The following is a 24,736-nucleotide window of genomic DNA, read 5'->3' as shown; positions in this document are numbered from 1 at the left end:
TAAATTTTCATGGTGAGATATAAAACTTTGGTTATTTTATAAAATCAATGAACACTCAAGTTAAGTGATGCATCAACCACCACACTCTTAAATGTGTTAAAGACAATTCCACCGAGAATGCCCTTTCTGATTCCACATTAATGGAATCAGAAAGGGCATTCTCGGTAGCAGGACTTTTCGTTACTAAAATAAGAACTAGATTGAGTGATTGGAGTATCGACCATCTTTGCTTTTTAAAATCTTATAAAAATTTACAATTATATTTTGTATTATGTTTTATTTAAAAACTGAAAATTACCTTCTAAGTTAGAAGCTTGATCAAAGTTCATTTTTTCTTTAAATTTTCGACTCAATTCAAAGGCTTTTATTTTGTAAGCATTTACAACAAACTTTAATAAATTTTTTCTATTTGTGAAAATTTCTACGTAATTCCAAGGTAATTTTTAATACATATTTTACACGGCATTATTAATATTATTATTTTGGAGGTGATGGGACATATTAACCCTGGGGTAATGCAGTGGGGTGTTTCGCCACCCCCAACGTTTTAAAAGTTGCACTATTCATAGATTTCGCAAGAAATATTTGTGTCCTCTTCAGTAGCTTCATGATTTTATGTATAGAGCATGCTCAGAAATTACTACAATGCTGCAAAAATTCCAGTAAGAGAAAAACAACAGTTCTCAATGGGGTGTCCAAACACCCGACAGTATTAATTACGTTTTTTTTTAAATTTTACAAATATTTATTTAGTTTTTTTAATTTTTCAAATAACTATAATGTGACCACATTTATTATTTATAATATAGATATAATAATCAATGTGAATAAAAATAATTTAAGTTTATTTTAATTCAAAATGGCTGACTTTCATAAACACATTGAGAAAATACCAAACATAGCAAGTTGCTTGTCATTTGCAATGAGTGCCAAAGTACAATGTCAGCTATTGAATCAGAGTGACAAAAATGCTTAAAAAACAATTTAGATTTTTACTATTGGTTTAATAATAAGATCTAATGTAATGAGTTTTGATAAATGCTGTTTTTTATTTTCATGGATTAATGTACTAATATAATATGTAATCATACTTGAATATGATCATATGCATAATAACACATGCCTTTACCAAATGAATGAGTAAATCTTTATGAATTTTTACTCACATGGTTTATGGACCCAAAAAAATGTCGGGGTTGACAAACGCCCCACTGCACTAATGCCGAAAAAAAACTCAGTGCACTAACGCAGGGTTAAGTCACTTAAGAAGTGAAAAATAATTATATCATTTGATTTTAAGGTTTATTTTATATCTTAAAAATAAATAATTATATCCTAGCAAATGGATAACTTTTTCTGGAAATCCCGGGACAAGCAAAAGACTGGAAATGGGAAATCCTAATTAGTAGTATTATTTGAAAATTGAAGTAAAAATTAACTTGGTTAAAATTTATTAATATAATAGTATTGTTTGATAGAAGAGATCTATAATTAAATTTTTCTATCTTTAAATTCCTATAATTAATTATAAAATTTAGCTTACAATTTTAAAACTTATAAATTTGTACGAATAAATTGTAAATATTGCGTTCAAAGCATTTCTTGCTGAAAAATGTTCTACCTGATTGGCTGTAGTTACAGCTTTACGTATTAATATCTGTAGTGCGGATTCGTAGTGACGAGCAGCTCTAATGATGCGATGAGGATGGTCCAACCATTGGTCACGGATGTCTTTCAGAGCTTGCAAACCAGCTTCGATCTTTCCCTCCTTTAAAATATAAATATTACAATATTTCATTTATTATTCAAAACATAAAATAAATTAGTAATTAGATTCTCAAGATAAAAATAGTAACAGAAAATGTTTTTTTACTAAAACTCTGTTAAAGAAATGCAATTTGTCTTCGAGAGAAATTTTTTGATGAAATACATTCTTAATTTAAACCAACAAACAAAACAGTTGCTACTGCAACATAATTCAAGTGGGTTTTTTTTGCGTATCATAAAATATTCAACAAAATTTTTTAATACTTTCAAAAACTTTTTAAAGTTATTTTAGAAAATTAACTTATTTTCTGTGCAACCCATTCCCATGCAGAAACTAAATTCTCTATGTTTCTTTATGTTTAAAGGATTGTAGAAACATTAATGTTTCTACAATCCAAATTCAATTAGCAAAACATTGGTCTATATTCTTTTGCACAAAATAATCTTTAAGGTTGGAAGTGGTTTGCACAAGTGTCCAAAATTCATTATCATACATTTAAAAGCTCTCTTGTAAATCCAAACAGATTCCTCCATTCTAAGATTTAATTCATTATCTCAAATGACATTGTCAAGTGAAATGAGGCTCTCTTGTATCTGAGAGAGTCTCCAAATTTGGCTGAGAGTTAGAATGGAAATAAAAACTTTTTATGTATAGATCTTGCAGTTTTCTTACCAAAAAAACGTTTCCACCTTTTTCTATAAGCAGATCCCTTCTTTCTATCAATGAATCTTACAAATCCCTAAATTAGTAATATTTTTATTAACTGTGAAACTTATCAAAAACAATCAATGCTGGCACAAATAGTTCTTGGAAGTTGTCTTTTTAAAATCAAGAGCAACGTTAAAGTATAAAACCAGAATTACCTACAACAAAGAAGAACTTTGATTTTAAGACAAAGTTTTGTAATAAAAAGATAAAACAATTAAAATAAATGCCACATTTACAATTACAAATTCTATGATTATGTCATTGAATTATAGTTTAATGTCATTAAACAAAAATTTAAAATAAAAAAAGAGCTAATCACCACAACTCTATCTGAATGACATGTATGCTTCAATCCTCGATACCTTTGATCTTCATGCTGTTGGCACTGGAAAGAGCATTGTTGTGCCCATCAGTGATGTACCAACAGAGACTAACATGGGGAACACAGTTAGCACTGGGGATGAGACAACAATCTTATTTACCTTTTACTTCTTCCAAGAGGAAAAAGAGAAAGGTTATGGAGACAAGATGCCTATCTGAGAAATATTTTCATAATTGAAAATCTAGATAATACGAACAGTGTTTGAGTCCTTTAAATCCTCTTTAAATCCTTTTCACTCCACTTAGGAACTATATACAGTAGGCAACTTGAAACAAAAAAACTTCTTTAAATTGACAGATAAACACTATTAAAAAATTACACATTAAAAATTATCTTGATATCGACCTTCTGTTTATAGCCTACTGTTTATAGTTCCCAAATGAAGTAAAAAGGATTTAAGGGACTCACACACTGCTCGTATTGTCTAGATTTTCAATTATGAAAATATTTCTCAAATTAAAATAATCCTGGGCTTATGTATAATTATGTAAGATGCCTATCATCTAATCAACATAGTGTATAATGATCATTCCTAACTCCGTAATTTGCATGTACATAATAAAAAGGGATGCCGTATTTATTGTGTTTATCTCCATTTTTGCTTTTTGCTAGCCATTCGACAAGCAAAATTATGTCAAATATTGATAAAAATGGCAACCTTTAAATTTTAAAGGCAGCAAAATCTGCAATGTCCTATTGTGTGTAAATTAACTTTTCTTCTAAATTCTGCTAAATTATTTATTAACTTTAGCATCCAAAGTATTCCAAATCATTGTTGTTCAATAAACTATATTTTTCTGCCCCATGGGGTCCAAATTCTGACAAAATGCATATTTGTTGTTTAAATCGACATTTATAGACTAATATAGACTGACTTTCTTTTATCACCCATTTTCTGTTGCAATGAACATTATAATCTCTTTATAAAAATATATCAGTAATAATATGAATTTAATACATAAAATATCAACAATATTTAGCTTACAAATTTTATAAAATTTATTTTTGTTGGCATTGAACGACAAATTATACTACACCCTTACAAACTTATTAATTTGAATTTGTAATCTTTTTTGTTATATCCAAGAGAGATGAGAAGAAAAGCAGAACACTAATTCTATGTCATATAACTAATAGAAATAATTTAAGTAAATTAAGCCAGAAATCATAACAATCTTTTGAAGATGTGATGGTACAAGTAAGCTAATCTGTAGTTTTCTAGTAATGAATAATAATTTCAAGAAATTTAAGCTAAAAATTACATGAAGACCATCGAATAAATTTAATACATGCAAGTACAGGTATCCTTCGTATAACATGGTTTGAAAACAGGGGATATCCCGACACATCACAACTTCCAGTATTGCTCTAACACATTTTTCTCCGTACAGAATTTCACAATTTTTAGTGTATTTATTCAATTTTTTTATTCAACAAGCATGTGTGTTGTTCTCAAATTTGCCCACGGTTTTTAAAATATTGAACCTTTCAATTTGTTTTGTGGCTTTTATCAGGTTTACTTTAATGAAAACTGATAGTGCAATTTGTTTCTTTCTTGTCCTAGCTTTCTTATCAACCAGGTGTCATTGTCATGGCTTTCAGACTTTAGCCCTTAATATTGTCACCGTGTTTAGAGATTAATTGTCGTATTTTTAGATAAGTGCTATTAAACTTTATTTAAACTGTAGGTAAGCAATCATTCATAAAATGACAAAAAAAATACAACAGTATCTCGGTACTCGAATGATTCTGTATTCAAACACAAATTCTGGAAAAAGTCGTTTGATATTTGATTGAACAAATGCAATCCGCTAGAGAAATTTTCAATTAATAACATATTTTTATTTCATCATTCATAAAAATTTTTTATGATAAAAATATATACGGATAAAAATAAAAGAAAAACAGAACACTATAGATTAGCTTACTTGTACCATCACATCTTCAAAAGATTGTTATGATTTCTGGCTTAATTGCTTAAATTATTTGAAATAGTTATATGACATAGAATTAATGTTCTGCTTTTCTTCTATTTTTCATAAAAAGAAATTTGAAGATGATACTTTGTAAAAAGAAACTGCTCCGGTTTAACTAAAATGAATATTAATGCATAATACGGCACTTTTGATTGTGATTGTTAATTATTGACTGGAAATGAAGTAGCGATTGCTTTAATAAACATATTTCTCTTAGTAACAAAAAAAGAAAAGAAATAATATACTTTCATTAACTTCTGGAATGTAACCCTATGCTTTGCATTTGTCCTTTGTTTCGTATAGCGCGGATTCACATAACATGGCATTTTTTTGGAATGTAACTATCATGTTATACAAGGGATACCTGTACTTCATTTACCTGTAATAAATTAAATGCCGAAATCCATAGTCTGTTATTCCCCGGACCACTTCTCACTCCACCCAACTTCCCTGCCATTATTCCAAGAAGATCGGCAATACAGGACAGAGTTCTCGAGAGTATTTCAGTTTTGGATGCCGATTTCAGACACACTGAAAGTTTTAGAAATTACTACTTTTTTTTAAACAAACAAATAATATAAAAACAACCAATACCATTAGTGTTGCCACCAGGCCTGTTTTCACCCGGACAAGCCAGTTTTTAAATTCATGGTTTGGATTAATTTAAACCATGCTAACTGGCATGCGCATTGTTCAGTTCTTGGCTGTAAAATGACATTGTGCATGCCTCGTACAGTTTTAAATTCAAACCAGTCATGGACTTGTGTTGGAACAAACCTATTGTAAAGCAAATGTGACAGTTTCAGTTTATAATTTCTATTTTAATTATTTAATATGACAACTCAAGAAATTGAAAACCCCAAAAAGAGGAAGCAAACTTGTAAATTTATTAAAGATTGGCTGACACAAAATGAATTCTACTCACAATAAAAAAAAAACTTAATTTGTTTTTATTTCTAAGTATAACATCCTAATTTTAAAATGTCCGGGTGACCAATTTTGAAAAGGTAGCAACACTGAATATCATTAAAGAAACAAAACAAAATCTGAAAATAAAAAAAAAATTTAAAAAGTTTTTGTAGATATAACAATGTTTAATTCCTCTATAATATTTTTATTATACTTTATTTTTATACATATTTTTTCTCAAAACGAAATAATTCAAAAATGTCACACACTAAAAATTTGCTTATTATTTTCTCCAGAATGGAATTTAGATGACTGGCATGACTATTGTAAATAGGAAAAGTGTGATTTACAGGGGCTAAACACTACTAAAATTAAAAGCATATACCGGTATTTTAAAATTAAATAAATTAAAAATATTATTAAAAATTTCAGCCCGGCTGATTGTGACCATGTCACAATAAATTGCTTGTTGCAATAAATAAATACATACATAGAAATTTATCTAAAATAAATTTCTATGTATGTATTTATATATTTATTTAATTATTTGATTCAAATAGTTCGGAATACTTTAACATAAACAAACTTTATCTAAAGAGTGAAATTTTAACGTCAAATTCAATTCTTTTAAAGTATAAATCTTCAAATAAATATACAGTCAACTTGATTTAAACGATCATCAATAAAGCAAATTCTCATGTTAAAAAAATTTTGCCGCTGCCCAGTCAAAATACCGTAGTAACAACATTAATTTTCACGCGATAAAGCAAATAAATATTTTTCAGTGTTTGTAAGATCTAAGTGTAAGTTACCTTCACAACCCCAAGAAATAATCCTATTTCCAACAATGGTTGCTTTTTACACTTTTCAACATAAACAATAAAAAAGTTGTATTGTAATAAATGTTTCATTTTGGGTAGAATAAATTTTCTTCTCTTATTAAGCAAAGGCAGCTTTGACCTTGGTTTTAGCAGAATATTCTACTGTACTCAGAAAATAGAGGTTAAAGTTTAAGGATGTTCACCCCTTTAAATGAATGCAGTCCTGTGCGAAAACGAGCTAGTTTGCACGTTGGGGAGTGCAAAAGGTATGCCAAGTTTGGCTACATTTTTACTCTTTTGGCACCAAAAAATATCATAATTTTCTTAACAATACACAGTTTTATAAACTAAAAAAATTATTTACCTTCATCCAGAACATTGACAACTCTTTTATCCCATCCCTCCACATGAGCAGTTCGAAAATATGGAAGAACAGGACTATCGCTGTTGTTCAAAAGGATTTTACTAATTTCTTTCAAAGCTATTGATGCATATAATTCTCTGAAAAAATGAATTATAAATATAACAATAATTATATTTTATTAATGTAGCTTAATTAATATTGCTTAATAACTAAATTCTAATAATATATATCACATAAGCTTTACAACTCAACTACTAAAATAATATACTACACAAGCTCTATTTGGGGTTCATTTAGATCATATGTATAAACTAGATAAATTCCATATAATACCATATTTTCGTGGAATGACTGGCATGCCGGTTTAAGTGAGGGTATACATCCCTCACCCACCAGTGGCCAAGTGGTTCCGTTCCATCGAACAGTGGGAGTTCGGTGGTGGGTTCGCGCCTGGCTATGACGGGCTGGTTACGTAGAGTTTTCTGGTTTTTCCCCACATCTGTAACGCCTAAATAGGGGCCAGTTTCCCTTAAAAAGTCCTCCCGGAAGGCATCTCTCCTAGGCACATCGCCCAAGTGTTTCGTTGCCATAACTAAACAAACAAATATACATCCCTCTCTAGAAGGGGCATTAAAAAACAAACGAGGAAAAGAGGAATGTGTTATTTTTAAGGTGGGGTAGATGATCAGTGTAGCCACACTGTCTAGCTCAGCGTTTCTCAACCTCTAACGAATCGTCACCCCCTTCAACGTAGTATCGCCCCCTTCGCTTCAAAATTCCGATGCCGAGGGCCAAGGCTAACGCCAAATTCGTACTGTATCGAATAGACTAGTGACTAGTATAATGTTATTTGTTTAATTATTGTACGATATAACGAATAAAATATCTAATTATTCTTAATATAATGTTTTACTATATTGCCCAGAAAATTGTTTTTCGTCCCCCAAAATATAAATTGTTACTAATTGCCCCCTCAACATGGGAAACACTGGTCTAACTATTACTGCTACTGTCAATAAGTCGTTAATTGTTTTATTGTCCTGTAAACGAAAACTTTCTCCCCGATTTTAAGTCAGTCAAATTACAATTTTGTTATTTTATTGCACTAGTTGTCTTTTATAAAGTGTTCCATCTGTGGAAATTGCACGTGTTCAAATCAAACTGTCACTTTGTATTCCTTCAATTTGTCATTCAACATCTGTTTTGTTTCTCCTGTGTAAATATTTTTTACAATATCGCAAGTACTATTTAATCCATACACAACTCCTTTAAATTTTAAAACATTAAATGATTTTTTTTTCTTTTCAATAAGTTTATTTTTTAGTTTACTTTTAAAATTAGCTCATTTGAAAATTCCTTACAAAGTTTACTACTATCTTAATAGATTTAATGTTAAAAATCATAAACAATATAATCTCTATTCCATTTTTCTAATAGACTATTAGGATTCTTAATCCAAAATGCATAGTTTTCAATAAATGGCAATTTTATCTGTTGTGATTTCTGATTTATTCAGATTAGATGAGACTTCATTACATTAATTAATAAGCTCTATGTTTAGTCTCAAGTTAATTTTGAGGCAAGTAACACACTTGTAAAAGATAATAGACTATATTGAAACTCAAAACAATTTTTTAAAAGAAGAGTGGTTATGTGACCATATATGGATCCCATCCCAACTGTAGTGATCCACGGTAGCCACTGACTTTTTGCCTATCCCTCTCCAACTGATGTACGTGGTTTAGAATGTTCCCTTATGCTTCAATAGAAAAATTCACTCTATTCAATTTTTGTGTGCAATTTGGATAACAACTTCAGCAGATATTATAAAATTAATTTCTGTTTCCATCCACATTTTTGCTATATTTTAGGCTGCATGTTCTCGACCTAAGTCTATCTCTAATTTAAAACGGCAGGAAACTGCACTTTTCCAATGCTTCAACACACTTTTAAAAGAACGCAAAACCAAAAACGTTCAATAATTTGCTGTTAATTATAATTAAGACAAGTGCAGAAAGAGCTCAAAAGTATCGAGCTCTAATTTAATTCAGTCAAGTAAAAGCACTCAAAATGACACATAAAAGTTTACATTTCCAGTGAGAAAGCACAAAAGTTTCATTTAGAACACGAGTGCTTAGCATACATTCTCTTTTTCCAGTTGAGAAAATCTAAATGTGCATATATACACAGGACAAGTCAAGAGTCCCTCGCACTTTTTTCATTCCAAAAGTACTGAAGCTATATTAATTTTGGTAATGTAGGTACGTAGGAAGTCAAGTACGGAGAAGTGGATGGGACCAAGAAAGATCTCCATACATGACTTCCTACGTAACTACATTAACAAAGTTAATATACAGTACATTTAGTATTTTTCGAATGAAAAAAGATGGAAGTGAACTCTTCACTCACCCTACATATATACGAGGCGAGTGAAGAGTCCTTTGCATCTTTTTCATTATATAGCCTATATATACACACAGCCTATATATGTATGTACAGTATATATATATGTACTGTACAACCCTGTATTTCTACAATATATTAGTTAATATTTTAGTCTTTAGTCAGACTATTTTCATAAAAAACTCCTAATGACATTCTTCTAGTAACTAATAAAATGTAAAATTCGTACCTTCGACTCTGAAATGCTTCTTCATAATCGTTAAATTTTAATATATCATTTATGGAAAATCTCTTTCTGTTTTTCCACCTATTTAATAAAAATTAAAAAAAACTTTCATTAAAATTCAAATAAGTAATCTCAAATGTTAAAAATAGTTATTTCTTGATACACAATATTAAAAGAGAACACACTTAAGAAAATCTTCATTTCAATATGTAGAATAAATATCTCAATATTTATCTTTTCACGTATCAAAAAATAATGTTTCTTTTATATTCACTTTACTTAATTAACACAATATTCCCATTAATTTAATAATTAAAATCATAATGATATTAATGATATCAAATGAAATGTCATTATCCTAGATGAGTTAGGTATTGTTTATCTATTTTACGTCTATTTGTTTGACTCTTCGGAGATACTGAAGAGTCAAACAAAGAAGAAAATTGCAAAAAAAACACCTGGAGTAGTTGCAAAACAAAAGCTGGATTCTCTCTCACCATTCATTGTCTATCTGAACGTTATTGATTTTACTATCTCAATAACCAAAGTTGAAATGCCGACCAGACGGCATTACTTCATTCGGCATGGCCATTTTTTTTTTCTTTTTAATTTAGAAGCGCGGTATATCGACGTTTAAGAAAATGCCAAAGGGAAACAGAGTGAGGAAACCTTTTTTTCTCAAGCTGTAAAATTTTGAAAGGTTCCGCAAATGATGAAAACGTCTATACTGTCGTACACCACACGTCATCCTGATCTGGTCCATCCGACAATTGTGCACCAGTGTCTGACGGGAACGTAATAAATTACGCTGGGAGAAGTGATGGGATAAATACATTTACCCTATACTCCCTGTTATGGTAAAATATTAACAAGGTGGTTCCTACCGACTCAATCGGGATAAAAGGCCACACACCCTGGGTTTGTAGGAACCAGTCGCATCTTCTATTCATTTTTTTTTTAATGTTTAAAATTTAGAAAAGAATCTAAAACTATCAAGACCTTCCTAAGCTCTCAATCAGTACGAATCGACCCACGACGTAGTGTAAAATTTAAAGAAAAATGAGAAAGCGAGACGGTTGTGCTTTGTTTCTCGCTTTGTTACTTCGTTTTGCGGCGATTAACTGATTTATTCTTTAATTTCTTTTTGTTTGCTTCTTTTAATGCCTTTTTTTTTTTAAATGGAATAACTAAGTAATTTTTAATTAAAATGTAAAATCATTTGAAACATTAATTAATGAATATTTTACTCTTACTAACATTTACAACTTTTTATAAAACACATATCTACCCTCGAAATTATACGTTTTTTCCATTTTATAATAATTAATAATATAAGAAATCCAGCTACGAGTTGAGTAACTTCTCCGGCTATTATGAGATTTTATTTACAAATAAAACTTTTATATTATTAATCGTATCCGATAGTTGAATTAATATTAAGAATTTAAAAAATGCAGGCAAAATTCAATAAATAAATAAATAAATATAAAAACTAAAACTGTATTCTGTGTACAGTATAATCAAAGGTTATCATTCGGGAAAACTAAACGGAAATTAATTTATTATTAATCTAGAAATCAATAAAGAACAGGTAAAGAAACGTCACCCCAGGTATTGATCCTTGTTCCAAGTTTCTTCTCCCGTAAAAAGTAATAAATGTTCCGAAAAATCATCTGCAGTCCAATACAGTTTTGCCCGGAGCAGGGTCTTCCTGTCGTCTCCCTGGAACAAAACGCCGGACGGAAGTAACTTATAAATAAACACAAAATAATCCGACAGCATATCTTACGTAAGGAAAATAGCCAAAGGGAATTTTCTAATACAAAATAAAAGTCAGTTACCAGATCTGGATCCCACAGGTCGTCGGGGCCAATTCCAGTCCTTTGGAAAAATCGATTCCACGGGCGATTACAAAAGGTACCGCGCCGGTCCGAAAAGGGAACCTGTCGATTGATAATAAGGTAGACATTTTTATTTTCCACCCATCTACATCTTAAGCGTCGGCCGAAATTAATTAAAATTCCCGGTTACCGGATAAGCAAATAAATTTTGCGCATGATTCTGTCGGTACCAGGACAGGAACGGTCGTTCGACTAATTAAGGAACGACCGTTCCTTAATTAGTCGAAATTGCAGACTGTTAAAATTAGTCGAAATCGCAGACTGTTAAAATTAAAATCGACCGGAAAGTCGAAAGCTTAATTTAAACTCGGATAATTACGTGGAAGGTAAAAATTGACGGAACTGACCGTGAAGATGTCGTCGCATCCAGAGACAACGTGGAGGCGGACGGAAGAAGCGGACCGGTCCGGCGGGCGGATGGCCAAACCCAGGACGGCCATTCCGTCCGGAACAACAATCCGTGCCTGAAATAGAAAGAAAGTGAAGTGCGGTGAAAGCGATGGGGCTCGACCCACGACCGGAAGGGCGGACTCACCTGTAGCCGGTCCAGCGTCGATCCGTTGAGGAAGCAACGGCTTCCCACCTTTAGGTCCCGGGCCTGAATTCGACAGTTGTACACCGCCGAACCGGTGCTGATTCGGGCCTCTGGTCCGGCACTCAGCCATGAGTTGAGTACCAGGCAGTCTTCGGCAGCCGTCTCCTCCTCCTGCAAAAAAAGACGGGCGAGCATTATCGAAAACCAGTTTCCACTGGAAGGATAGAAGCGTGGGAGGGACACCACGGTTTTCTAATCTTTGCCAACAAAATGAAATGTTTTGTGTCGCTATTACCTGGAAACCTTTAAAATTCTTTATTCTTTACTGTACACAATTTAAAGAATTTTTTAAATGTGTTAGATTGGTCACTCAGCATGATAAACCCTTACGTAAGATAACCTTCGTAATTATATAAATCAAATACTATAATATAACAAACATTAAAACGAAAACCATATAAGGAATTTGGTTATTTCAGTCTACCATTGTCACGTTTACCGCGATACTCGGATGGACACTTTCATTCCATCCGCTGGGTCCAATGGGAGAAAGAGTGTTCCGGAAGGTGGTCCGGAAGTAATTCGACCAAAATTAGTAGTAGTCCTCCTCCTCCTGAAAGAAAAGATGCTCAACGACTACGCTTTAATACTGGTTTACTACGTGGCCAGCCCGTTGACCATGCCCCAACCCACGACTATGGGTGTACGGTGGTTTTATGCACTGGGCTACTGTAGGGCTCTTATTAGAATTAAGAAAGTGCCGTTCGGAAATGAAAAAAAAAACCCGAGTCGTTAGATGTGGAAAATTAAATACTTAGACTTTTGACAGCGTAATTACCACTTTCCATTCCACACAGGCAAGCGCTATATGCTACCTGTGGCAGTAACAATATAGTGCTATATCATTGTCACAGTAATTAATTAATTTAAGTAAATTTACTGGCAATATATATATTTTTTATAATTATATTTATTTTAAGAATTACGTTCAGTTCATTTTCTTAAATTTTTTGCCAATACATGGCGCTATGTGTAAAACCAGCAAATGAAACAAAGACGAATTAATTGATATATAGAAATTCAATGGATATATTGAGGCGATGTTTATGCCATTATCTAAGTTACAAATCATGTTAACTTAGCTGCCAAGTTTCGTAGCAATTGGTCGAACGGTGTAGGCGTGCGTAGCAAACAAACAAACAAACATCCACATTTATATAATGTATAGGCCTATAGATTACAGACTGTTACATTGTTTAATTCTGTTATAACTTATTGCAATGTAATTTTTAAACTGTATATTGTTAAATATTACATGTTTTATTATATAAAAATTCATTATAACTTCCCGAAATGTGCGAAAAATAATTCATTAAATGTATTAAACGAAATATCGTAATTTTTATATTGTAAATTAAGTAAAATTAATAATTTACCGTTTAAACCATAAATTAAGCTAACTACTTTAAAAATTCTGTCAAAAAGGAACAAATAAAAGAAATATTAAGAAGAAAAGTTGGCACAAAAGCGGTCATTTCTCTATTGACGACGTCACGAGTGGGTGAAACGGCCCGATAATCTACATGGTGGTGGCCCAGCCAACGCCTAATGGCGGAATCGGAACGGGCCTTGGGATTCCTAATCCCAAGGCCCGTTCCGATTCCGCCATTAGGCGTTATTGTTCCGCCTTCGATTACACTGACGAAATCCGAAAGTAATAACGTGGAAAGTGTGGGGCGGCCGGCCACATCCGAAAAAGGGGTGGGCGCGGTTTGGCTTCTTACCTCCAGATGAGAATGGACCACCTTTTCTGTTGCCACGCCTCTCAGCAGCTCCAGGTGACGTCTTCCGGTCTCCTCGTCCGACCAATAGAAATGAGCGTAATTCTTCAGACCCACTGTCAAAACAAGCAATGGAGTTAATTAATGGAGAAGCGGGGAAGTTAAGTTTTTCGCGGCCGGAAGAGGGACGGGTGCTTCCGGTGACGTCTATACCCCGAGCCAGAATTAATGTCAATTTCTTGCATCGCCATGTCGGCATTTTCACTCAATCCTAAAGTAAAACTAGCGAGTTTATCGTACCGTCAATGTGAAGGAACTGGTTATACGTTAGATAAAAGGGAATGTAGACAAAGTTTAAAAGGCCAAGCCAGCGCATAAAGAACAACAACGGCAGTGGAAAAAATATCGAAGCACGAGACGTAACTGCATAATTTAGAAATAATGCCGGCTCGGGGTCTAGACGCCTGTCAAAGCTAAAGATTTTCCAGCAACCGTGATCTTATAATAAACCGATGTCAACTTTGTCGGTTTATTAAAAGGTTTCTAAACTAAAAACAATCGTTATTTTATATGCAGAAATACTGGAAATCGACGGCCAGACTTTGGCTTATCTGGCGCCAGGCCCGCGCTCGTTTTTCTTCTCTTCGATAGAACGAAGAATTAAAATCCGCGGGCATGGGTGGGCCCGAATAAGCTCGATCGATCCGGATTCTAATGCCGTACCGGTGAATATTTTCACTTTCTGCCACGACCGTATCACGTGGCGCAAAAGCCTTTGCCCACGGGAGTGAGTTGAAGAAACTTTTTGTTTCTAGTGGCGATGGCAGTGGCCCGCACGGCCGGAAATTGCCAGGCGGGAAAGATTCCCACTCCTAAAGGCGAGGCCCGGCAGCCCAGACTGCCGTGGTTACATTTTTTTCGGGAAGGTATTTCCCGCCCCAGCAGTGTGTAAATCTGTCAATCCAGGTGGAGAAATTCAACTTTTCGACTTAAATACAATGTTAAATATAAAATATCTGCCAGTCTACTTATTTTTAGTGGCAGAAAAATTTAAGTTTTGCACATTCGTATTTACGTAGCGTAAATAATTTTCATTTTCTTTAAATATTAAATAACTAGTGGTATTTTGCCCCGGATGGACAGATTTACCCACGCGCCCGATGGTCCAGGTACACCGTAGTTCGGACGACAAAACCTTTTTGTAAATACGGATAAGACAGGAAGTATGAGTCGCCAGTTATTTCCAACTTGGGGAAAGGCTCGGTTATTGTACTTCGGAAGCGGTTAACCAGGCGCAGGAATGAAATCCTTTCCCACCACGATTGTACTTTCTGGTCGTAACCGTCGTCTTTTCTTTTTACGTACATTTGTATCGACCTTCCGCACTTTTTTCTTTGCCGGTAAATACCTCTGTTTATTACGAAATCGTCCTTTTTACTCGTCTCTTTTAAAAGAATGTTATTTCAATTTACCGGAAAGTGAATCTGTAGAAAAGAGCGGCAATTTTCATAAAGAAAACGATCAAAAATTTTCTATCTTGCCAATTGTTCGCGGCCCGTTCGACGGTGCGCTCGCTCCGTTTAAACGAATCGAAAAGAACGGTACATTACCTGCCGCCATTCGGTAGGGGGAGAGGCCGTCCCACACCACGCTCCTGGCTCCGGCAGCCACTCGTCGGTTCCTCCGCTCCAGGCCGAACCGGCCGTCGTAGGTCCTGCCGCATCTTCCCGACAGAAAGTCGTCTCTGCCCACGTCGGCGGCGGCGGCCACCAAGATGTCGAAGAAGAGGGAAACCTGAAAGGGCAGTCTTCTTTAATCCTCTCCCTCTTGGGCCCGGCGGAAAGGGGTGCCCACAGCTAGATTACGGTTAACCCAAAGCCCCCGTATGGTCCCTGAAGATTTAAGTAAGGACACCTTTCCCCCCAGATTAAGTTAACCTTAACCCTGGCCGCCAACTCTTACTGCGAAAGAAGCAAAAGGCGCACCTGCAGGGGTCGGGCTCCGCTGTCCAGTCCCATGTAGTTGCAGGAGTCCAGGGGGGAGACGGAGTGGAGGGCCGACAGACTCTCGGCCGCCGCCGATGACAGATACACCAGTCCCGACACCTGCCGAAAAAAACGTCGTCTTCAAAGGAGAAATTGACTGGCTTCTTTCCGCTCGCCATCCCTCGCACCCCGACCTTTTCTGCCCGCTCGCGGTGTCGGTTTAACGGTAAGGGAATTTACCGTGCCACCGGTCGACGGGTCCGACGGTCTCTCGAGGAATTGGCCCGGGATGGGAAAAGGCCAGTCCGCACCCTCCACCGTCCGGGCCAAATTGGTGGTCAGAGCCGGCGGGAGGGGAAGGCGAAAGGAGGAGGATGGAGCACGGTGCGAAGAACGTCCGGATTGGGGTGGGTCGAACCCGTCGACGTAAGGCCGCGGGACTGCCGTTTCCGGCGGCAAGAAATATCGCTGCGGGGAGCGAGGGAGAGCGATTTTACGGGCTGAGAGGAAGGAGAAAGGTCCCACCAGAGGGACGGTACCGTCATCCAGACGGCAACGATCCACGTCTTCCGGTCTTCCGCGGTACAGCACGTCCCGCACCGTTCCCTGAAAAGAGAAAACAGTCAGTTCTTGAGACTAGTGGCAATAAGATGCCCCTTTTGTACGGTCGGGAGCGCGGATGCAAAGGGAAGGGAAAACGGCAAATAAAATACAGGCGCGGGAATATCGGGAAAATAAAGTCTTAGGGGAAAGCTACAGATCCACGCAGAAATTCATGGTAGCTGCGGAAGGCCGGGAGTAGGAAAACCCCGACTGGGTATAGCCGAAGCCACGGACTATGGGGTTCTCTAGTCTTCCGCGCAGACGATTTACTTCTTCCCTCCGGCGATAACCTTACTTTCCGTTCTTCGTTCGGCACGTGGACTCGGAAGAAGGCCCGACGGCCGTTACCATAAATTATAATAGGAAAATCCGGCCCGGAAAACGTTTACGAAACCGTCGACCTGGGCCCATCCGGCGGCCCAAATTTCACGCGGGCACCGGGTGGAGAAGAAACAGCTGGCCAGTTGTAGGCGTATGTAAGACCGAAACGGATCTGTTTTCCGGTGCTGGTGGAGGGAAGGGAGGGGCCGGAAAAGAGAAAAGAGAGGTGATAATCACCTGGGAATCCATTCGAACCACTCCGTGTCCGGCGGCGTACTCCGCTCCGGCCGAGATGTAGAACAGTTTGATGTCGGCCTTGTTCTTCGTCTCTTCCGCCTCCCACTCTGAAAAAAGGCCCAGGCGGTTCAGCGGCAGCGCGTTTCTCTCCGATGGGCCCAGACCACCTCTTATAGAAAAGGTGCCCGGCCATGGGTAAACGGAAAGGTCGATTTCGGGCGGAAGTCGAAAGGAAGGAGTAAGAAATAAATCCAGTCGACCGGAACCACAACGGGAATAATCGGCAGCGTGGGAGACGTCGGCAGGTCCGCGGTCTCCCACGAATTACCGTGACGCCATTCCCAATACTTTACGCAGTAAGTACAGTACGTTACGTCTATGTGACATTAATATTTCGATCGGATAATAACATAGCGTATGAACTGAATATATTAGCTTATATATATATAACCCATTGAACGGGTATCCGTTCCGCGTAACGGTATGCCAAAAACGATCACTAGAGGCGCCCTAGAGATGATTTTAAATTAACAATAAATTATTTTTATTTGTAATAGGAATTTATTATTGATATGAATTTATTATTTATACCACAGGAATGGTATAAATAATTATTATATGCCTTGATTAACCTTGCGCCGCACGTTTACATCATCCGTGACTCAGTGAACGTCGCGCATTGACTCACGGGAAATTTGTTGAAAAAATGGCGGATACATTTAAAATCGAGGTTTACAAGCGAAGGTAAATAAACAAATTGAACTATTTTGAAGTATTTATAGAATGTTTAATAGGTAGAAATATAGATTCGTATGACGTAATTAAGATGGTAAGATTTACCCTCCGAATAAAGGGGTGGCGACTCCCCGAGTGTGCGCGAGCGCGCGTTAATATTTTTTTCACATGGTAAGGCTCCCTTTTGACCACGGTGTCACGTGACCGGAAATGACGTAGGCGAATTTTCAGGGGCTTATATCTCGCGAAGGATCGCGAGTAGGGGTATGGTTTCTTTGACTTTATTGTTCGCACAGGGGGCTACAGTTTGGGGGGTTGCCGCCCCTTTATTCGGAGGGTAAATCTTACCATTCAGACTTTAACAGAGCTGTAGAGCATATTGATAGGAACAAAAAAGTCAAAGGAACCATGCCTCATGGAAATTTGTAAAGAACGCCCACTAGGGGGCGTCTCGGGCTACTAGTTAGTGTATAAGGCTTTCTAGCCTGGCCCACCGCCATCGTCCCGCGTGGCTGAACGGCCTTCCTACCGGTCTAATTTTTACCCTTCCTCTTTCCACCACAACAAAAGTCCAACATTTTCTATTTGCTATTCCGTCGGCTCGGACGGCAAAAGCGACAAGGTTTTGCCGTTCCACACGCGAGTACTAGGTTTAAAGCAGGGCGGGCACCGGAATACCCCCGGAATCCACCCGTTAATGGCAACCGCACGCAATTCATGTCGTGGCTCCACCCGGTCCACCGGGAACAACGGAGAAAACCGGTCCGTATGCCATCGTGTTAAATTAAACCCACCATCGTCTCCCGAAATGTAAGGCGGAAGGAGAATTTGCCTCCTTTGGCTGCCCGCTTCTGGAGCCGTCAAATAATAAAACGCAGAAATTCTTTATCAAAATAACCGAAAGAAAGAATCCCCTACAAAAATTCAAAAGACCTGTTAAAAACTTGGCATCGCAGGAGGCGGAAGAGGAACCAGAAGGAGTTGGGCCCGGAGAAGAAGACAGCAGCAGTGCGTCCGTGCTGCACACCCAAACGCCGGATTCTTCGTCTCTTGACACCTGAAAGATGGGAAAGTTAAAAGCGTTATGCGCGCCCGTTTCTCAAACGGGCGGAAAAGACGACTTCCGGGGATTCCGCCCCTCCGTCCGACCAAAGACAAAGACCACTCGCCTTTTCCATCAGCCATAACAGGCGTCGAAGACAGTTGTCCAGAGAGTACACCCGCCCAGACTCCTCCTCTTCCGGAGGTGTGCGGGCCAGATCGACAAAGGCCTTTCCCCGACACTCCCACAGATACGTCCTTCCCTGTGGAGGCAAACGGACAAGTTACCGGCCACGCCACTCTTCCCTCCTTTCTCCGCCTCCGCCCCTCTTCCGGCTGCCGGACTTTCCGTTCGTCCGCTCTTTCCCCGTTTCCTCAGTGGGAGGAGGGAAGGAAAAGCGAAAGGAATGGGAAGCCGGACGCCCGGGGAGGGGAGGGACCGGAGAGGGAGAAGCGGCCGATGGCGGAGAGAAAGACAGCCACCCACATGATGCAGAACCAGGACGCGGCTCTGGCCAAAGACGTCAGCGGTCACCACCTGAAGGAAAAAAGGAAAGCGGATTAGCGGTCATCGTCCGGAAGCGGAGCGACGGGAGACTCACCGAATATCCCTGGCGCAGACTGAGAAATTCAGCGGCCACCAGCAGGGCGTTAAGGGTGGCGGTGCCGCTGCCGGCGGCAGGGGCCGGATCCTCGGCTGTCAAAACGGGTAGGTCCAGGTCCAGCCATCCTCGAGAGCGAAGCAGTTCCGTCTCTAAAAAGAAACATCCCTTCATCTGCCGTACACTTTTCTATATTTTAAGAAACGGCACCGACCAGTTAAGTTTGGTGGGGTGGCAGCTGCCACCCCACAAACTTAAAAATGGAGCAATTCAGCTTTTGCCGGTCAGATAAAGGCTACTATACACCATGGGTTAATCCTCAAAGGAGTAACCATGCATGCCTGATTTTGAGTCATTCCTGGATGTGTGGGGGGAAAAATTTAACAGTTTCGGTGAACTGTACCGACCACCTGAGTAGAATCGGTCATATTCTTTAGGTTAATTCTCAAAGGAGTAATCATGCATGCCTGACCTTTATAATTCTTGGTAGTTTATGGGGTACAATTTAACAGTTTCTGTGACCTGTACCGACCACCTGAGTAGAATTGAAAAACCATTTGATTTTCCTGGCGCAGTGTCAGACTGTGCAGGCCGATCTAAACGTGTGTGAGAACAATGTCTCGTGAATGTTTGGAAGAATTATTTTCTATAACCTTATTAACTTTTATTATTTATAACCTAATAAATTAATTTTTCAGGTTATAAATTATTTTCGGATCAAAAATTTCTTGAGTAAATTAAAATTATAAATAATTTTAATATTTAGAAAACTTCTCAATTCATTTCTTCCGTTTTCATAAAACATCTTGATACTCTTTATCATTTTCTTCTACATTTTAAAAAATTTATTGTTTTAATATCCAAGTAAATTAAAACATGACAACTTAAAATAAGACAAAGTTTAATAAATTCTTTTTAATTATTAAATTATAAAATTAATTTGCGATAATAATGTTTACAATTTGTACTAATATCGGATGTGGTTGAGAATTATTAATATATATTCGTCTATAAAATTTAATCCATGAATTTTTTTGGTAGTAAAATCGACTTGCCATTGTCTTTCGCTGATAATTGATGCTTTTTAACATAATCTATAGCCCAAGATTTCTCTTGAAAAATTAATTTTGTGATATGAAATAATTCCATTAAAAAATTATTCGTATGAAAAATCAATTTTGTGATTAGTGCTACCCAAACCACTACTACTACTATTTACACCATAGACTTCTATGCATACTTTTTTCCGCGAGTTTTAATAGAATTTGTTGCCAATAAACATCAGTGGCGTAATAATAAACACAGTGGCGTAGCGAAAATAACTGCACCCGGGCCGCGACACTATATTGGCACCCCCCTCCCCCTCCAGAAACAAATTTTGTTATTCTTGGAAACCATTAGGCTCCCCTCTGCCAGTGGTGCCCGGGGCAAGCTGCCCCACCCTCTGCTGAGAGGTTTTCTTCGTTTTTGGACGATAGGAAATTCGGAAGTTCCTCAAAGCCAGGCAGCCTCAAAGGATTAACCCATGGTGTATAGCAGCCTTTATAGAGCGTGTCTGCAGGAACAAGGAACCGTACCTGTAAATGTCACCCTTCCCCGGATACGGACCTACGAAATCTGCCTAAAGCCCACTTCCAGGTGTTATAAGGAGTGGTGCCGCTCGTGGCGTGTTTAGGGGGTAGGGCGCTCGTGGGTAGGGCACGGTCGTCGGACGTTCTAACGATATTTATCGGCCGTGGGTGCCCGTAACAAATAATTAATGTATTAACTTGTACCGAAATCAGTTTTTACTTCCATCCGATACTACTGCCCGTTGCCCCCGCTCCGCCCGTGGTCTGGTGCTCAGGTGCTGGCTACGGCCGGCATCTCTCACACCTAAAACTGTGTAACATGGAGTACTCTGCCAACGAACGTCCCCATCCGGTCCACCCCACCCCCTGCCTTACCTAAAGACCTATACTGGCGAGTCTGTGCTCTAAGTTTACCTTATTTTCTTAAGACTGTGTTTAGTGTTCGAATGGAACAGAACCTGTACGCAGGATTCTAACATTCGTTACGCCGTACAAGTTAGTCTGCTCCTTTGTCTACAATAACCGATTATTAAAAAGTAAATAAAAGAATGCAGTACAATATTAGTGGACTGTTCTGTTCGACGTCGAAATTGATATACGCATTACATCATTGTCGACAAACTGTTGGCAGTAGACATGAAATATACAGTCCCTTATTCTTTTAATGTCGTCTCGAAACAATGTGCACTTTCTGGCCAAATGTTCCCGTCTGCACTGGAGTCTGTCATTGTTAATTAACAAAATTAAACCCTTAAGTTTTAGACCAGGCCTGGCCAACCCGCGGCCCGTCACGCTAAATTGTGTGGCCCGCTAAGCAATATTATATATCTATTAAAACTTTTTTATAAGCGTGTTTGTCTAAATTGTGGACCGCCGTAATGTTACGCATGACCCGCGAAACAATTTAGGTTGGCCAGGCCTATTTTAGATGAAAGTCTCGGTCTCCTCCGAGCAACCGGGCTAATCCCACTAGTGGGCTATGGTACTCGCTAATTGTTTACTATTTCCCCGCCCACTCGCATTTTCTTTTAATGCCTACCGATACATTTGTCTAGTCCACCCCAGCCATTGGTGGTCGACAATACAACCAGAGAAATGGCCCGCCAAATTTGCCTGGCAGCCACCTATCGCCATCAAATGATGATGATGATGATGATGATAATAATAATAACAGAGCCATCTTCACTGGCCAACCTTGGATGCCACGTGATTTCGTAAGTCATTGGCATATTCCTACAAGGGATAAAAGGAAACTGTCCCATTCTCGAATACTTTCCACACATGGACAGAAACGAGAACGAGTGGGCCTTTCTTGTTCCGACTAGACAAATCTCGGTACACATTAGAAGAAAGTCCCAGTGGGTGGGGAATTTACCGGGAATAGTAAACAATTACCCTTTCTTTTTCCTACGGACGTGTGTTAGGGTTCCAACGGCATCGTTCGCCTCTGCCATTGAACCCTTAAGCCCTGGTCACACTATGCGATTTCCAGCCGCGCAGGCGACTGCAACCGCAATGGCTGTTCCCGTTAACTAGTAATCCCCCCTCGAAAACCGGCGCAACTGCAATCGCAACTAGAAACAAAAAGTTTGTTCTACTCGCGACGATTGCAAACACGCATCCAATCAACAAATGCCTTTATGCCATGTCATACAGTGACAACATTGAAAATAGTTCATCATCATGGCGGATAGTCAGAGGATTAATACTTTTACAGAATCGAGATTGATCGAGCTTATTCAGGCTCACGAATACCTGTGGGATTTTNAGTAAAAACTAACGCTGCTACAGCGACAATGCAATGAGCACGTGCTTCGCTTAGAAAATGGCGGGTTGCAGTCACGTGACAAAAATACTATGTTAACTAAACTGTGATTGGTTAAAGCGTAATAGCTATCGATAGCGTGGAACCCAGACGCATCTCGACTGACTACCCTTAGCGAAACCCACTTAACGTAGAGCTCAGAATAGCAATTTGTGTAAGGTTCGTTAACTGCCTTTCGCTAAAGGGACTTATCGAATGACCCGTGTATCGCTCTCGTTGAGTAATCGGAAGAGCTCAGAATAGGTCCCCAGGGCTTTAGGGGGACCCGATCGACCGCGCCCCACTTCCCACCCGGGACCGGAGAGGCGTAGAAGAAAGAACGGCCCAGACCAACCTTTCTGCAGGGCCAGGGCCCTTCCGTCGGGAGGACACGTGACCACCAGACAGTCCCACATTATCTCCCGCTACGTTATTCGTCGGCTAACGCGCGCCTCCTGTCGGCCGCGATCGGCCAACGGACGGGAGGGAAAACGAGAACAGGGAAGTCGGGATGGAGGAAAGAGTAAGGCGTGCCGATCGTTTTAAAAAATTAACCGGAAAAAATTCCGTCGCCGGGTTAAACCCTCGTCCGTCGAATCCGGCGGGCGATTTTCCGCAGTTGCCGGAAAACGCCGCAGCGAGGCGCTATAGTCGGACGTCTTTTTCCGGACACAGGCCAGACAAACTCCCGTAACCGCGCCAATCGGCGCCGGGATAAAGAATATTTCCGACGTTTTATTGGTCTCTGTTGACTCCGACGAAATTAATTCGAATTATTTTTAGTCTGTCGGTGCGCCTGGCCATTAGCATTTATTTTTGTCGCCAGATGGCGCTACCGGTTGGCATATTTCCGAAAACCTTTACTTTTCCCGTGTTTTAATTGGTTCCCCACCCCGAAACAAAATTTTTTTAAAAATCTTTCTAGCTGTATTTCGTGCATAAAATGCCGATAAAGACGATATAATGTTTTTCTTTATATTTAAACCTATATTTGTTGTATATATAGACAGTGCCGGCTTGAGGCAAGTTTTAGGGTGGAGCGAGATCCTATTATGGCGCCCCCCTTGGTTGCCCCTAATTTATACCCTTTAATTTTCTTTACCACTGAGGCGCCCCCTAAGACTTAGCGCCTGAAGCGGCTGCTCCGTTCGCCCTATGGTAGGGCCGGCTCTGTATATAGATTAAAAGCAAAATGTTCCGTACCCCCTAGGGTTTCTCATCCCGGTTGTTTTTTTTAACCCGGGAAATTCTCATCCCGGGAAATCCCGCAAATTTCTTAAAAATTCACATTTTTTTCTCATTTTGTGTTATGGTTGAAGAAATTTTGCAAATAGAAAGTATACGAGTAATTAATTTAACTCATAAACTGTCAGAATACATTTGTATTTATTAATTTTAAACCTACTTATTAGTTTGTTTTTTTAATTTTGTTCGTAATGGCATGTTACAAATGATCAGTAATCAATATGTAGCTAATTTGTAACAGGACTCTAAAAATTCTTTACTTGTCGGAACCTGTAATATCTGGAAAAATTGTGTTTACGCTGTCTTAATATTTAACCATGACCGGTAGATTCGATAACTACATAACGCCAGGTTGTGCAAATTGGGCAAGGATAGAAACGAGTATGTAGGTATGAAGTTTTTCTTCATAAACCTGATTATTAAAGCCAAACGAATTGTCGAATTATCGGGCTATAAGCTCGATACCCCTATTAAAGCAGCCGAGGTAGACAAATCGGGAATACTAGAGAGCGAAAGAAGTACTACAATCTCGAAAACGAACTCGAAGTCTTCCAGGCTACAAGTGAAAAAAAAAAACACATAACACCCGTCTTCTCTTAAATGCATTAAAGACGATTCCACAACATTAATTAAATCGGAAAGGACATTCTCGGTAGCGGGACTTTTAATTACTAAAATATTAAAATCTTATTATAAAAATTTATAATAATATTTTGTATTATGTTTTGTTTAAAAAACGAAAATTACCTTTTAAGTTAGAAGTTTGATCTAAGTTCATTTCTTTTTTTTTTTTTTTTAATTTTCAACTTAATTCAAAG

General features: G+C 38.2%; 1 protein-coding gene across 3 annotated transcripts in view; it reads right to left on the bottom strand.

Annotated features, from left to right (window-relative positions):
• Window positions 1-23,271, bottom strand: part of LOC111642164 (L-fucose kinase-like) — a 46,871-nt gene extending 23,600 nt beyond the window's left edge. Inside the window, exons 1-18 of one of the 3 annotated variants that reach the window (XM_023388450.1) lie at window positions 23,029-23,270; window positions 19,299-19,450; window positions 19,184-19,234; window positions 18,825-18,959; window positions 18,589-18,712; window positions 16,921-17,027; window positions 16,285-16,365; window positions 15,760-15,879; window positions 15,385-15,568; window positions 13,778-13,890; window positions 11,994-12,164; window positions 11,806-11,922; window positions 11,399-11,500; window positions 11,164-11,279; window positions 9,561-9,638; window positions 6,929-7,065; window positions 5,214-5,365; window positions 1,622-1,768 (exon numbers count right to left, since the gene is read on the bottom strand). In XM_023388450.1, coding sequence (XP_023244218.1) covers window positions 1,622-1,768; window positions 5,214-5,365; window positions 6,929-7,065; window positions 9,561-9,638; window positions 11,164-11,279; window positions 11,399-11,500; window positions 11,806-11,922; window positions 11,994-12,164; window positions 13,778-13,890; window positions 15,385-15,568; window positions 15,760-15,879; window positions 16,285-16,365; window positions 16,921-17,027; window positions 18,589-18,712; window positions 18,825-18,959; window positions 19,184-19,234; window positions 19,299-19,450; window positions 23,029-23,089 — 2,148 coding nt within the window. In that variant the 5' untranslated portion in view covers window positions 23,090-23,270. Of the gene's footprint in view, window positions 1-1,621; window positions 1,769-5,213; window positions 5,366-6,928; window positions 7,066-9,560; window positions 9,639-11,163; window positions 11,280-11,398; window positions 11,501-11,805; window positions 11,923-11,993; window positions 12,165-13,777; window positions 13,891-15,384; window positions 15,569-15,759; window positions 15,880-16,284; window positions 16,366-16,920; window positions 17,028-18,588; window positions 18,713-18,824; window positions 18,960-19,183; window positions 19,235-19,298; window positions 19,451-23,028 lie in introns of all 3 variants that reach the window. The other 2 variants (XM_023388451.1, XM_023388452.1) reach the window with 2 other exon arrangements.
• Window positions 23,272-24,736: the final 1,465 nt, after the last annotated feature.

The sequence above is a fragment of the Centruroides sculpturatus genome, unplaced genomic scaffold, assembly GCF_000671375.1.
Source record: "Centruroides sculpturatus isolate CEXI.00-Female unplaced genomic scaffold, Cexi_2.0 scaffold1688, whole genome shotgun sequence".
Taxonomy (NCBI): Eukaryota; Metazoa; Arthropoda; class Arachnida; order Scorpiones; family Buthidae; genus Centruroides; species Centruroides sculpturatus.
Note: the sequence above shows the minus strand (reverse complement) of the source record. Positions and strands in the feature narration are given on the sequence as shown.